At 50.8% G+C, this 15,459-nt stretch overlaps 1 protein-coding gene across 1 annotated transcript in view; it reads left to right on the top strand.

Annotated features, from left to right (window-relative positions):
• Positions 1-10,917: 10,917 nt before the first annotated feature.
• LOC139317742 (vomeronasal type-2 receptor 26-like) overlaps positions 10,918-15,459 on the top strand; it is a 77,576-nt gene continuing 73,034 nt past the window's right edge. Inside the window, exons 1-2 of the mRNA XM_070944810.1 lie at positions 10,918-11,146; positions 13,811-13,926. Of these exons, the coding sequence (XP_070800911.1) occupies positions 10,918-11,146; positions 13,811-13,926 (345 nt within the window). The remainder of the gene's footprint in view (positions 11,147-13,810; positions 13,927-15,459) is intronic.

Here is a 15,459-nt window from a genome sequence, read left to right as displayed (position 1 = left end):
CTTGGATTTATGTTCTCTCCTTCTCTTCTTGCAGGAGCCGACTGAGCATGTGCGAGGCCCATTTTGCTTCTGTAGCCGATGGGAGAGTAGCTGGCTGTTGCTGCTCTTAGGCCTCGGCCTAGGCCTCCAGTTGGGGGTCCCATCTCACTCCTGGGGTGTCCGGCTTCATCTCTGGAGGCAGGCATCCATCACTGGGCATCCGGATCCATGCAGGAGGCTGGAGAGAGTCGAGGAGGCGAGGCGGTCATAAGTCGAGGACTTCTGGGGTTCTGCGGCGTGGCGGCTGCGGTGGGCCCCGATCCTTGATTGCTGGTCCCTGGGCACGTGAGTAGGCCGGGCGGAGGCCACATGGGGGTTGAGTAGCTGGTGTGGCCTCTTCCCCTCGGGCCTCTTATGCTTGGTGCTGCGGGTGCTGGGTTCGAGTCCTGCCATCTGCATGATTCAAGCGTAGTTGGTGCCCTGCGGTTGTCTTCGTGGGGGTTGGTCATTGTGTGGAGTATCTGGGGGTGTGTGCTATCATCGATGCCCCCCCCGTAGCCCCCTCGGTTCGCGGCGGTGTCTCTGAGGTGCGTGGCTGGCGTGAAGGGGTTGCGTGCAGGGCCTATCACGGCTGCTGGGGCCCCGGGTGTCTTTCTGGCTTTGAGCTCGGGAGGCGAGCTCCAGATGCCTTGGTGTGTCCCTTCTGGGGTGCCTTTGGCTGTTCCTCCATTTGTTCTGGGGTTTCTTTCATTTCGCGCCATTGGATTTGAATCCTGACTCCCTATTGGTTGGTGGCCATCCCAAGATGGCCGCCGGGAGCATGGCGCGAAAATGGAACCGCTTGGGTCTTGGGTCTCTGCCAGGGGGTATCTCTGTCTTACCGGTCTGGCAGCCTCGTGGTCTTGCTCCTGGGGGCTCATCGCTGCTCCCTGGTCATCTAGAAGGTCCCGGAGCTTCGCGATGAGTTCATCCTTGCTTATGGAGGCATCTATCATTTTCTGTATGATGTCCTTTAGTTCATCTCTCTCGGGTGATCTGTCTCTGGCGTGCCTGGCTGCACTTTCTTTTGGCCTCACGCTTCTGTTTGTTTGGTCCAGTTCCTCCATCTCCAAGGCAGTTGGGATTCTGGCGGTGGCACCTTCAGGTTCCCCCAACTCTGCCATCAGCCTGGTGGTGGACCTTGTGTTCATCCTTCCTTCCATTTCCGATTTTGGTTCTGTTTATTGGGCATAACCGTCCTCTGATACCATATTGAGAAGTAAGTTTTCCAAGGATCTTGCCCAATAATCACAGACACGATAGGCTTGGAGTTCAATGTATTTATTTACTCCATTTCTTTCTTTTTAGGTACTCATTTGGAACTGGTCCTGGACTTCTGTGCACAGCCTTATATATGGAGGAGGTGGAGTCAAGGTAAGGAGGGGTCATGGGAAGGGCTAAGTGAGGGAGGAGGGGTCAGTGGGTCAGTCTATGCAATGGTGTATACACAGTTAGGCATTTACTCGTAACAGTATATACTCTAATTTTTTCTTTTTCTTAGCTCATATATGGTACAACTGCAGAGATAGATGACAACATTCAAGCTGCTTTCTTCCATCAATTATTTCCAAATGAAGACCTTCAAATTATGGGGCTGGTCCAATTGTTGCTTCACTTCCAGTGGAAATGGATTGGGCTCATTGTCTCAAACTCTGAAAGGGGGAAAAGGTTGATACAGAATAGGCTTCATATATTTTCTAAGAAAGGCATCTGTTTTGATTTCATGGAAGAAATGCCAATGGAATCTGTTGCCAAAGATATTGAAATTCAATTTAATTATTTTGTTTTGCTGTATAAGGCTATTATGAGAAGTACTACCAATGTTGTAATCACATATGGTGAAAATGAGGACATGGCTGTTCTTAGAATGTTGCCATTTGCTTCAGAATATGAAGACATGCCAATGAAGAGAAAAGATAAAGTTTGGGTCATGCCAGCACAGATGGAATTCACATCAATCCCATTTCAAAGATACAGAAGCCTGGATTTCATCCACGGTGCACTATCCTTGGCAGTTTTCTCAAAGGAAATATTAGGGTTTAAGAAATTTACTCAAATGAGAAAGCCTTCTTCAGAAGAAGAGGACAGTTTGACAAGAGTGTTTTGGGAAAATGCATTTGAATGTTCTTTCCCAAATGCTGGATTAGATGAGAACAGTGACAATCAATGCACTGGTGAGGAGTCACTGGAGACTCTTCCTGAATCTGTGATTGAATCTAGTATAACTGGGCAAAGTTATAGCATTTACAATGCTGTCTATGCAGTGGCCCATGCTCTACAAGCCATGCTTTCATCTAAGAGCAGAAAAAGAGGAAATGCTTGGGAACTGTCAACAGTCGTGGCAGGTAAAAATGACATGAATAAAAATATCCCTTTATGTAAGGGCCAGTCATATAAATGTTCAGTGTTAAAACTAGTATTCTGGAGTTGTATAACTAATAAGAGCATTCTGAAGCTGAATTAACTCATATGTGATATGTCAGAACTTCAAATAATAATTCCGGATAACATTAAACACGGGATACAACAATGCACAATGAGAAGGAAGCAATGTCAAAGGTTAATTCAAGAGAAGTTTTGGAAGGAGTGTGGGGTAAATCAGTTTCCAAATGAATGGGACTGTTTATTAAGATATAAGGAATGTATCCCTGTATCCCACAGTGGTTTGTGATAGTTCCATCAAAACATTCCACTAGGAACCGCTGAATTTATGATGCAAATTCTTCTTCTAAGTAAGACCATTTTTCTCTTTAAATAAGAAAAGAGGTGGAAGTAACTTGAGATCTATTATGTAATTACTTATGAATAGATATGCATGCATATTTTGCCTTCCTTTTTGAAATATAAGCTTTCTGCAGAAGTTCCCTCCACTAGTTTCTGGGTGGAATTTTGTCAGTGTCCTAGGTTAAGAATTAATACTTTAATTATCTTTGCTTATTTGCTTGGGTTCTGAGTTTTGATTCCACAGTGAGGAGAAGATTATGAGAGGGAGGGAGGGAGGGAGGGAGGGAGGAAGGAAGGAAGGGCATTGAGCTGCAGTGAGTCTTGATTATTTGCTTGGGGTCCTGCATTTTGATTCCACAGTGAAGAGAAGAGTATGAGATACATAAGAAAAAAAGAAACAATGGCACTGAAGAGTGATCGATAGACAGACCACAACAATTTTTTTGTTGGTTCTTCATAGATCAAATGCTCACAATATTTTAGTACACCAGAGCTTGTGAGCAACAGCAAGTAACCAGGGTGCCATTAAGAGTCAACATTATTGGTCCAATTGACATAGATGATAATATTACTTCCAAGATGCATGGGAATACTAAAGGAATTCTAAATACCCAAATGTTTTTTAGAAAGGATGCAAAAGTCATTAGAAGTGTTATGTCCTTATAAGGACACCCATCCGGATTGGCTGCCAGCCTCGGGCGGGAAGTTTGAATAGCTGTCTTAGGGGGGGTTCGTCTGCCAGAGTGAATATAAGGAGAGCTCCAGCAGCGCAGCGCCAGTCTTATTACTGTTGCAATAAACTTACTAAATGTATAGAGCTGGTCACGTCTTCTTTCCCTGCGCCTGATCTAACACTGGCGACGAAGGACTAGAGAAGAGAACCTGAGCAAGACGCGTGGCACGATCGCCTTAAATGAGCTGAAGTCACCCAACCGTGGCACCCTACGGAATGGCAACCCCGCAAGCACCGATCGCTTCGCTGAGCCCGTTCGACCCGGCAAGAGAGAAATGGAGGTTGTATATGGTCAGATTCCGGCAATTCCTCCGAGGAAACGGCTACCAAAACCTCGACGACGAGCGCAAGAGAGCCCTGTTCCTGGCCCACTGCAGTTCTGATGTTCTAGAGATGGCCATCGACCTCGTGGCACCCAGAGATATTGAGGAGATGTCCTGGAGTGACCTGCAGGAAGTCCTACAGGAACACTATGCACCCACAGGCACCCCGATTGCAAACAGATTCACCTTCCAGCAGAGAAACCAACGGGAAGGCGAATCCATCAAGGAGTTCATGGCCGCACTTCGTCAAATCGCTGCCAACTGCGAATTTGACAACGTTGATAACGCCATCCAAGACCGCATCGTCTTCGGGATGCGGGATGTGGGTCTTGAGAAGAAGTTCCTGAGCTGCAAGAGGATCCCACTCAAGGAAGTCCTTGAAGAAGCCACAGCCGCTGAGACTTCCGAGAAAGCGGCTGCCGCAATGGTGAAGGCGAGGGGGATCCACAAGATCCACAAGGCGGGCCCAAACTCCTCAGATGACTCCGCCACGCCATCCGAATCTGATGAGGAAATGGCCGTACACAAGGTTTCCCGCCCCCCAGGCGGGAAAATCCCCAACATGGCGACTGGGGGGAACGCTGCGGCAGCTGCAAAGGTGACCACCCCAGAGCAAACTGCAGATGGAGGGACGCAACCTGCCACCGCTGCTTGAAGAGGGGACACATAGCCGAGGCCTGCAGAGCAGCAGATCCAGCTCCCGAACCACCCAGGCCAAGATTCCGCGAAAATCGCAAAGATACCTAGAGGACATCCAAATGGTCCTCGTTCCAGTCCAGGCACGGAGACGAGGAATACCCTCGCCGCGGAACAGTGCACCAAACCACAATCGCTCACACAAGCGATGACGGTGCCACTAAATTCAATGTGACACTGCTGGCAGAGGGGTCACCGTGCACAATGGAAGTAGATTCAGGCTCCATCTATTCCATTATGGACTGGCAGCAACTGAAATGCCTGAAGCCAGCCTGTGAGAAGAACCAGTTGAAGCCCTTGCGGTCGAGGCTAGTGGACTTCAGCGGGAATCCCATCGGTGTCCTGGGCAGAACCACGCTCCGCATCGAGTTCAAGCAATTCCAAGGCAACCTTCCCATCACAGTCGTGGAACACAGCCGCCTGAACCTGCTGGGAGTGGAGTGGTTCAAACCACTAGGGCTATCAATCGGAGGCATCCACCAGATTCAGAAGGACGAACTCGACAACCTCATCGAAGAGTTCCAGGAAGTCTTCAATGGTAAGCTTGGTAGATTTGTGGGAAAGCCAATCTCCTTTAATCTGGACAAGGGAATCACCCCAATTAGGCTGAAGCCCTGCCGGGTTCCATTTGCCTTGCGGCCTAAAGTAGATGCTCAGCTAGATAAGCTGATCGCCCAAGGCGTTCTGGAACCTATAGATCATGCTTCATGGGAAACCCCCATTGTGACCCCAATGAAGCATGATGGATCTGTGCACATCTGCGCCGACTATAAGTGTACAATCAATAAGGCGTTGCCGCAGAGCGCATACCCAGTCCCAGTGGTGCAGCATCTGCTGCATTCCCTAGGGACTGGCTCAATTTTTGCCAAACTGGACCTGGCCCAGGCTTACCAGCAGCTGCCAGTGGACGAAAAAACGGCGGAGGCCCAAACGATCGTTACTCACAGGGGGGCATTCAAATGTAACCGTCTCCAATTTGGAGTCAGCGCTGCCCCAGGAATTTTTCAATCAATGATGGAATGCCTTCTTCAAGGCGTTTCAGGGGTGGTGCCGTACTTCAATGATGTACTAATCTCCAGAGATTCCAAAGCCCAACTCCTTGAAAGACTCAGGCTTGTCCTGCAGCACTTCAAGGCCAAGGGTTTGAGAGTCAGGAGAGATAAATGCATCTTAGGGGTCCAGGAGGTCGAGTTCCTGGGCTATCTCATAGATGGCACAGGCATCCACCCCACCAAATCAAAAGTTAAAGCTATCCATGAAGCTCCCAGCCAAAAAAACAAAACAGAGCTTCAGGCATTCCTTGGATTGCTTAACTTCTATGCCATATTCCTCAAACAGAAAGCTACGATTGCTGAGCCACTCCACCGCCTACTGGGGAAAGCGGCTTCCTGGAAGTGGGACCAAGAGGAGGAAGCAGCATTCCGGGCCATCAAAGGACTTTTAACATCCAAAAGCGTCCTCATACAATACAATGAGATGCTCCCAATCAAGCTCACCTGCGACACATCACCATACGGGGTGGGAGCAGTACTCAGCCTTGAACTACCGAATGGCTCAGAGGCCCCTATAGCATACTTCTCCAAGACAATGTCCAGCGCGGAACGCAATTACAGCCAGCTGGACAAAGAGGCTCTAGCTATCGTCGCAGGAGTCAGACGATTCCACGAGTACGTCTACGGGAGGAGCTTCACCATAGTGACCGACCACAAGCCGCTGCTGGGGCTCCTTGCAGGCGACCAACCAACCCCGACCTTCATGTCCCCACGGATGACAAGATGGGCCATCTTCCTAGCTGGCTACTTATACAGACTGGTGCACCAGCCAGGCACGTCCATTGGGAACGCCGACGCGCTGAGCAGATGCCCATCAAAAGTCCCAGTGGAAGACCCAGCTCCCACGCTCGACCTCTTCCACATCGACAACGACAACAGCTGCCCAGTCACATCGGCAGATGTGGCCGTCCACACACAAAAGGACCCCACACTCCGCCAAGTCAAGTCCTGGATCCTCAGAGGGTGGCCGACAGAGAAGGCAGAGGAGAAATTCAGCCCCTTCACCAGAAAGCAAAAGGAGCTGTCCGCCATGAGAGGCTGTTTGCTATGGGGAGACAGAGTGCTGATTCCCAGCACTCTGCAACGAAGAACGCTAGAAACGTTGCACAACGGGCACCCCGGCATCGTCCGCATGAAAGCCCTGGCATGGAGTTACGTCTGGTGGCCATCACTGGACAGAGACATCAAGGAATGGGTCTCCAGATGTGACCCGTGCCAAGAAGTACGTTCAGCGCCACCCCAAGCCAAACCGACGAAGTGGGAGACCCCCAGCAGCCCCTGGTCGAGGATCCACATCGACTTCGCGGGTCCGATGCAGGGGCGCCACCTACTCATCGTCATTGACGCCTTCTCCAAGTGGCTCGAGGTGGTACCCATGGCATCTACCACAACAGAAGCGACGATCCGGGCTCTACGCCGACTCTTCGCCACCCATGGACTGCCGGACATGTTGGTTTCCGATAACGGGCCCCAACTCACGTCCTTGGCCATGGAGGCATTCCTGGCCGGACTGGGCATCCGCCATGCCCTCTCAGCACCATACAGGCCGGCGGGAAATGGGCAGGCGGAACGGATGGTGAGGCTCACCAAGGAAGCGCTCACCAAAATGGGCATGGGTGATTGGCAAGAGCGGATTGATAACTTCCTCCTCACCCAACACATCACTCCACATGCCACCACAAGAAAATGCCCGGCGGAGCTGTTGATGGGCAGAAGACTCCGGTCACCACTGGACAGACTGCACCCTCAATATGACTCAGAGGTACCCGCAACCGCCAGCCGCCAACTTCGCACCTTCGCCATAGGAGACCCGGTCTTTGCTTTGAATTTTCACGGCTCTCCGAAATGGCTGAAAGGGAAGATCGAGAGCACAACTGGCCCGAAGTCCTATCGGGTAGAGCTGGAAGATGGACAGGTCTGTAGACGTCACATCAACCAGCTCCGGAAAAGGTGGAAGGGAGTGGAAGGAAACCAACCCGATGAGGTAGGCCTGCAACACCCCGACGAGGTAGGCCTGCAACACCCCGACGAGGTAGGCCTGCCTCAGCCAGACAGGGTAGGCCGGAAACACCCCGACGAGGTAGGACCGCCACCCAGAGTGAGCACTGATCGAGATGCAGCGCAAGTAGACCGGGGACCATCCATGGGGGGCACCCCGCAGCACCCCGGGGAGGGCGGCCAAAAACACCCCGAGAAGGGAGACCCCCACCGAAAGGAGCCAGTAGACCGGTACCCGACCACAGAGGGAGCTCTACATCGCCCCAGCAAGGTCGGCACCCAACCCACTGGGAAGGGAGACCTACACCAACCCTACCAAGCAGACCAAACACACCCCAGACAAGATGCAAACCAACCCTGCGAGGAGGGCCGACACCACCCCCGCGAGGGAGGCCTGCACCAACCCAACAGGGATGGCCAACTCCAGCAAAACGGCAGCAAACGTCATCGACCACCCGGGGAACGCCGCCCCAGCAGAGAGGGCCTACACCACCCCTGCGGAGGAGGCCAGCATCACCCCGGCGAGGTCGGACAAGAGCCACCACATCCCGGCAGTCACCAAGGGAGGGCACCGGCCTCAACCGAGGGACACCCGGATCAGAACTAGAGGGAGCCACGAGACCCGAACCCCTGACCGGAACCAGCCACCACCGAACCGGTAAAAGACAAATGGGACATTAGTGACTTACCAGGGTTCAGCAGTTCCATACCGGGCGACGACAGCCAGCGACAGGAAATCCACAGCCCAGGCGGAGAAGAAGACCAGCATCGCCAGCGGGCGGAGGTCCAAGACCCGGCCGGAGGCGTGGGAACCCAGCCCACGCACTCGACGGCCGGATCCTGCCCGGTTCCCGGGAGGGGACCGGGAGACGCAGGAGCTCCCTCCGTCCACAAAGACGGCCAAACCAGAATGGGACTGCGCAGGTCATCTAGGACTTCGCGACGCCCCGCGTACCTGCGTGATTACGTGCTTGATGGACAGACTAAGAACTAGGGGGGAGGAGTGTTATGTCCTTATAAGGACACCCATCAGGATTGGCTGCCAGCCTCGGACGGGAAGTTTGAATAGCTGTCTTAGGGGCGGTGCGTCTGCCGGAGTGAATATAAGGAGAGCTCCGGCAGCGCAGCGCCAGTCTTATTACTGTTGCAATAAACTTACTAAATGTATCGAGCTGGTCACGTCTTCTTTCCCTGCGCCTGATCTAACAAGAAGGACTGTTAAGAGAAAGTAAATGCCAATTTAGTCCCAGGAAAGAAGAGAGAGTGAGAGAGAGACTAATTCTGCCTTAGAAGGAAATTCCTGAAGGTATTCAAGTTTCTGTTATCATACCCCATAACAATAAATATTCCTCATATTATGTTTGCTGTTTGGTCTGCTTTAAAAAAAAACACCTAATGTATGAAAGATCCTACATTCATACTTGCTCACTACTTCCAATTGTTATATTTTTTTTTTAATGATTTCCATTTAGTTCCATTGGTATCTGAAAGCTGTTTCTTTTAACAATAATGCTGGAGACATGGTTTCCTTTGATGAAAGAGGAGAACTAGCAACTGGATTTGATGTTATCAATTGGGTCACCTTCCCCAACCAATCATTTCATCGAATCAAAATTGGAAACATAGCTCCAGTGACTCCCCCTGAAAATCTCCTTACTCTTTCTGCAGAGGAGATCATCTGGCCCACCATGTTTAACCAGGTAGTTTTTGCACCAATATCAAACAATGGTGAATAATTTACTTTATTTATAGTTGCTGCTTCAATGTTCAGAAAGTTCTTTCAGGAATTACAGGCATATAATGACTCTTTTCTCAAAGTGACTCGTGAACATGATTACCCTAAAATAAAAAACCAATGCAAAACGTTTGCATTGATTAGAAGAGAGATTTCTATCAAGGGGGATTTACAAAATATAAGGAAAAACTCTGTCCCAGAGTTTACATGATTTCTGAGAGTGTTGGAGTTTTAGAAGCAGGACCTCAAATAGCAACACTATGTAAAGTGGCATGCTTTAGTAACACACAGCTTCCTAAAAATTGCAATCTGCGACATCCTCTGTGTAACAGATAGAAGTATATTAACAGTTTTCCTTCCCAGACACCATTGGTGGGTTTCAAATTTTTTTACTACTGGTTCTGTGGGCGTGGCTTGGTGGGAGTGGCTTGGTTGGCATGGCAGGGGAAAGATACTGTAAAATCTCCATTCCCTCCCCAATCCAGGGAAAGGTTACTGCAAAATCCCCATTTCCTCCCAATCAGCTGTTACTTGGGAGGCAGAGAATAGATAGGGGCCGGGCCAGTCAGAATTTTTACTACCAGTTCTCTGAACTACTCAAAATTTCCACTACCGGTTCTCCAGAACTGGTCAGAACCTGCTAAAACCCACTTCTGCCAGACACCAAACACTCCTATTATGAAGTCAGCTTCATTTAATTAGCATCATGCAGTAAATGCAGTTAGGAGTGGTGTGGTGGCCTAGAGGTGAGTTCGATACTAGGTAGAGGCAGATATTTCTCTCTCTGGACACAATGAGAATATATCCGCTGAAAACTCTGCATTGGCATCAGGAAGGGCATCTGGCCAGTAAACACTCTGCTAACACTCCATTCAGTTGCCCAGACTCCACCCCGCAAGGGATGATGGGGTTGTTAAACGAAGATGATGATGCAGTAAATGCAGTTATAAGGACTGCTGGGTACAAGAGGCTCTCTATTTCCCCACCATCTCCCTAATTCTCCATCAATGCTAAGATTTGTGTTCACTGAATCTCCATATGAGAAAAAGAGATGCTAAAGCCATTGAGGAAGTTTTGATTCATCCCCAGAGTTACAATTACTGAACATGTTTGCAACATTTTTAAAAAATGCAATACATAGATGAAAGGCCTGTATTTCTTTACAAAGGTAGTGTCAGCGTTCCAATTTATGATCTCCTCCAGCGCTGACATGAATGAGAGAGGGAGAAGCTTTGCTTTAATGCTGAGATGAACTTTTACCTAGTCTCCTGCTCTTTAGTAGATAGCGTTACCTGGGTGATAGAGGGAGGGGGGAATTCCTGTGAATAGAAAGTGCTTGGGACGGAGAGATGGATCTGCACGATGGCCAATGAGACATTGGGGTTGAAGAATGGAAAGGGAGGGTTTTAGAAGGAGGTGCCAGTTTTGGCTGCACAAAGAGTTCAGGGATGTCATTCTTTCTATTCTTAAATAAAGAAAAGATTCATCAGAGACCTTGCGTTTGAGAATGAAGTTTATTTAAGATAGCAGCAAAACCTGACAGACAGCCAAAACTCCTCCAAAGCCAGGCTGGCTGATTTTAAATCATCCCGCTCCCTCCCAGACGTGTGGTCGGACTGGAGGTTATCTCCGGACACTATGGCTGAAGCCAAGCTCTCGGAGGAAAGTCTGCTTCAAGCAACGGGAGGAGAACCGGCCGTGATCCCAGCCAGCTTGGAAAGTACGAAGGCTCAACTCTCCCCGCCTTCCCCCTCGGCAGAACTTCAAGCCAAGAAACGAGAGCCAGATAAGTACCCGGGGACTGTGCCAAAAGCCTCCGAGGCTGAATTTCCCTTTCCAAACGTGAAAGATAAAGGGAAACCCCTAAGTGAATTGGGAAGGGTGAACTGGCTATGGGAATGGGAGCAACCCAGAAAACAAACTAAGCACCAAGAAATTCTAAGGAAGCCACTCGAAAGCCCCATAGATGAGTTGAAAGAGAAATTTGACCGTGCCACCCTTCAGGGGGAGGGGCCATCTTGCAGACCCAAAGAAAAGAGAGAACCAGTCTGGGCTGTTGATCCAAGAGGCCGTAGGCCAAAGCGCAGCCCTTCCCCCCTCCACAGCAGAAGGAGGAGGAGCCCAACAACGCATCCATGGGTTCCCCCCCTCCCAGCAAGCAGCGAAGCCTAGATGAGGCAGTACCTCCCCACCCCAGGATGAGAGACGAGGCAGAGGACTATCAACACCAAGGCTGGCCCTACAGAGCTCAGCACAGAAAGGAGAGGGCAGAGAGGGAGGAACCACCCCAGTTCAGAGGGAAGTTCAATGGTGACCCAGATAATCTCGCCCAATTCCTCGATTCAGCTGAGATATACATAGAGCGTTTTGGACACCTCTACCATTTCCCTAGAGCCCTAGTGAATGCTATCTCGGAAGGGTTGGAGGGAGAAGCAAAGAGGTGGTCAGCATCCCTCTACAAAAACAGGGCCCCCCAGCTGCAAGATACAGACGGGTTCTTGCAACTATTGAGAGCCCGTTATGAGGAGGAGGAAGAGGACCCCTATGTGGAAGACGAGCTCAGAAACCTAATGCAGAAGGGGAAGCCTTTCAGAGAGCATATCCGTGAATTCAGGAGAGTCATTGGGACACTGCCTCCCCTACCATTTCATTTTCATTTCATTTTTCATTTTATTAGATTTCTATACCGCCCTACTCCCGAAGGACTCAGGGCGGTGCACAGCCAAACAATAAAAAGACATACAATACAAAATTTAAAAAAATAGAATAAAATCAAATTAAATAATTTTGGCCCCGACAAATTTAAAACCTCAAACTTTTAAAACCAATTTAAAATTGAATATATAAAATACTAAAAGATATTTAAAATTTTAAAAATCTTTTATAAAAGAGGGGGAAAATTAGGCCAGGCCGGCCTGGTGAAATAGTAAGGTCTTTAAGGCGTGGCGGAAGGTGCGCAGATCCGGGATCCTCCGTATCTCTGGGGGGAGCTCGTTCCAGATAGTAGGTGCCCCCACAGAGAAGGCTCTCCCCCTGGGGGCCGCCAGTCGGCATTGTTTGGCTGACGGCACCCGGAGGAGCCCCTCTCTATGGGAGCGTACCGGCCGGTGGGAGGCTATTGGTGGTAGTAGGCGGTCCCGCAAGTACCCGGGTCCTAAGCCATGGAGCACTTTAAAGGTGGTAACCAGAACCTTGAATCGCACCCGGAAGACCACCGGGAGCCAGTGCAGCTCGCGCAGGAGGGGTGTTACATGGGAACGCCATGTCGCTCCCATTACCACCCGCGCGGCCGCACTCTGCGCCAGTTGGAGCCTCCGGGTGCTCCTCAAGGGGAGCCCCATGTAGAGAGCGTTGCAATAGTCCAGGCGGGAGGTGACAAGGGCATGAGTGACCATGCGTAACGAGTCCCAATCCAGAAAGGGACGCAACTGGCGAATCAGGTGAACCTGATGAAAAATCCTCCCGGTCACGGCCATCAAGTGCTCTTCTAAAGACAGCCGTGAATCCAGGAGGACGCCCAAGTTGCGAGCCCTCTCCGTGGGGGCCAATGATTCGCCCCCAATAGTCAGTGATGGAGTCAACTGACTATATCGGGACAGCCACTCAGTCTTGGATGGGTTGAGCCTGAGCCTGTTCCTCCCCATCCAGATCCATACGGCCTCCAGGCACCGGGACATCACTTCAAGGGCATCGTTGGGGTGATCCGGGGTGGAGATGTACAGCTGGGTGTCGTCAGCGTACTGATGGTACTCCACCCCGAAACCACGGATGATCTCGCCCAGCGGCTTCACATAAATGTTGAACAGGAGAGGCGAGAGGACCGACCCTTGCGGCACCCCACATATGAGGGGCCTCGGGGTCGACCTCTGTCCCCCTGTCAACACAGACTGCGACCGGTCAGAGAGAAAGGAGGAGAACCACCGCAACACAGTGCCTCCCACCCCCAACTCTTCCAACCAGTGCAGCATGATACCATGGTCGATGGTATCAAAAGCCGCTGAGAGATCTAACAGGACCAGGACAGAGGAGCACCCCCTGTCCCGAGCCCTCCAGAGATCATCAACCAATGCGACCAATGCCGTTTCCGTGCTGTACCCGGGCCTGAAGCCCGACTGGAACGGATCCAGATACGTCGTTTCACCAGAGCGATTGCTGGTGTATTTTTTTAGAACAAGCCTAGATAAGAGAATTTCCCAAGTGACTGCCTATCGGGACATCCCAAACCGACTCTCCGAATGGTTCCGGGTAGCGATAAAAGTCGACAGAGGGCTGCGGGCTAACGACATGTTGAAACCACCAGATGGAAAGGAGAGAGGCCAACCAGACCAGGGACCACCCAACAGACGAGAAACCCCAACATCACAGCCCACCCAGAGGCCAGCCGCCCCACGGAACCCACTGAAATGCTACAGATGTGGGGGGAGTGGCCACGTAGCAGCAAGATGTGGAACCCCTAGACCGGGACCAGCTCCACCGCCCAAAGCATGACCGGAACGAGGGCCCAAATGCACCACCCATGTACCACGGAAAGCTCCCCAAAGCCCGGAGTTTTTCGCTCACCTGACCGAAACCAGAGGAATCCCAGAGGAGGGAGATCAGTCCCCCGAACCCTATGACACGGAGGACGAAGGCGAGGACAACCCGATGGTGAGTGGACCCGTCCATCCTTTTCTTTTCCCCATACGCCTAACAGCCCCCAAAACAGGGGCCCAAGGGACTTTCCAAGCCCTAATAGACTCTGGTAGCACAAGGTGCCTAATTAACCTACCCACAGTTCTAAAATTGGGGATCCGAGCTAAAAAGCTCAAACAACCAATTCGCTTTGAGCAAGTTGATGGGTCCCTAGTGGGGGGAGCGTACGCCACACACTTGACTGAACCCGTGAGACTGGAACTAGCAGATCACTGGGAAACGATCCACTTCATAACAGCCCCCAAGATGACAGACCCGGTCATATTGGGACTCTCATGGTTGGACAAATGGGGCCCAATCATTTGGTGGCAAGAGGGGACCCGCAGGCTGAGGATAGCAAAGGGCCCCCAACCCCTACCTCCCCGACCAGGAGAATTCCCTCCCACGCTGGGACCCCAAAGCTGCCCGCCACTGCAGAAGAAAACACCGCCAACACAAGGGTCCCTCCCAGAAGGTACAGTGAAGAAATTGGCAGCCGCACCCGCCAGCGCTTGTAATACAGATCAGATCCCAGGGGAGTACCAAGACCTTGCAGAGGTATTCAGTGAGGCCGAGTGTGACATTCTACCCCTCCCACCGCGAGACCGATTGTGCCATCGAGATTATCCCAGGAGCGAAACTACCCAAACCTAAAATGTATGCCATGACACCCCATGAAATGCAGGAAATGCGGGACTACATAGACAAGAACTTACGAAGGGGATTTATTGAGCCAGTAAAACCAAGGGTAGCGGCGCCGGTCATGTTTAAAGAGAAAAAGGACAGCTCTATGAGACTGGTGGTCGATTTTCGAAGTATCAACACCGTTTGCGTACACAACTTATACCCCCTCCCCCTCATGAAGGACATGCTAGCCCACCTAGCTAAAGGAAAAGTTTTCACCAAACTAGACCTTCGAGAAGCTTATTACCGAGTACGCATAAGGGCAGGAGATGAATGGAAAACAGCATTCAACTGCCCCCTGGGTAGTTTCCAGTTCAAGGTAATGCCCTTTGGATTGCAAGGAGCCCCAGCAGTGTTCATGCAGTTGATAAATGAAGTCCTACATGAGCACCTTTACAAAGGGGTCCTCGTCTACCTGGACGATATTCTCATCTACACGGAGACCATAGACGAACATATACCCCTCGTCCGCCAAGTACTGAAAAAACTGCTGAGGGCAAACCTGTATGTCAAACTGTCAAAATGCGATTTCCACCAATCACGGCTAGACTACCTAGGCTACCGAGTATCAAATGAGGGGATAGAAATGGACCCAGCCAAGGTCCAATCAGTTCTACAATGGCAGCCCCCTTGCACCCGCAGACAACTGCAAAGCTTCCTAGGCTTTGCAAACTTTTACAGACAATTCATCCCCTCGTTCGCGAGAATTGCCAAACCTTTGATGGACCTCCTAAAGACAGGAAGCCCAACAACGAAACCCCACCCGGGTCAACCCCTACAGTGGGATCTGACCTGCCAACAGGCATTCGAGACGCTAAAAGAGAT

Source organism: Pituophis catenifer, unplaced genomic scaffold, assembly GCF_029215685.1.
Source record: "Pituophis catenifer annectens isolate HBS135680 unplaced genomic scaffold, rPitCat1.0.hap2 SCAF_5, whole genome shotgun sequence".
NCBI lineage: Eukaryota > Metazoa > Chordata > Lepidosauria > Squamata > Colubridae > Pituophis > Pituophis catenifer.
Note: the sequence above shows the minus strand (reverse complement) of the source record. Positions and strands in the feature narration are given on the sequence as shown.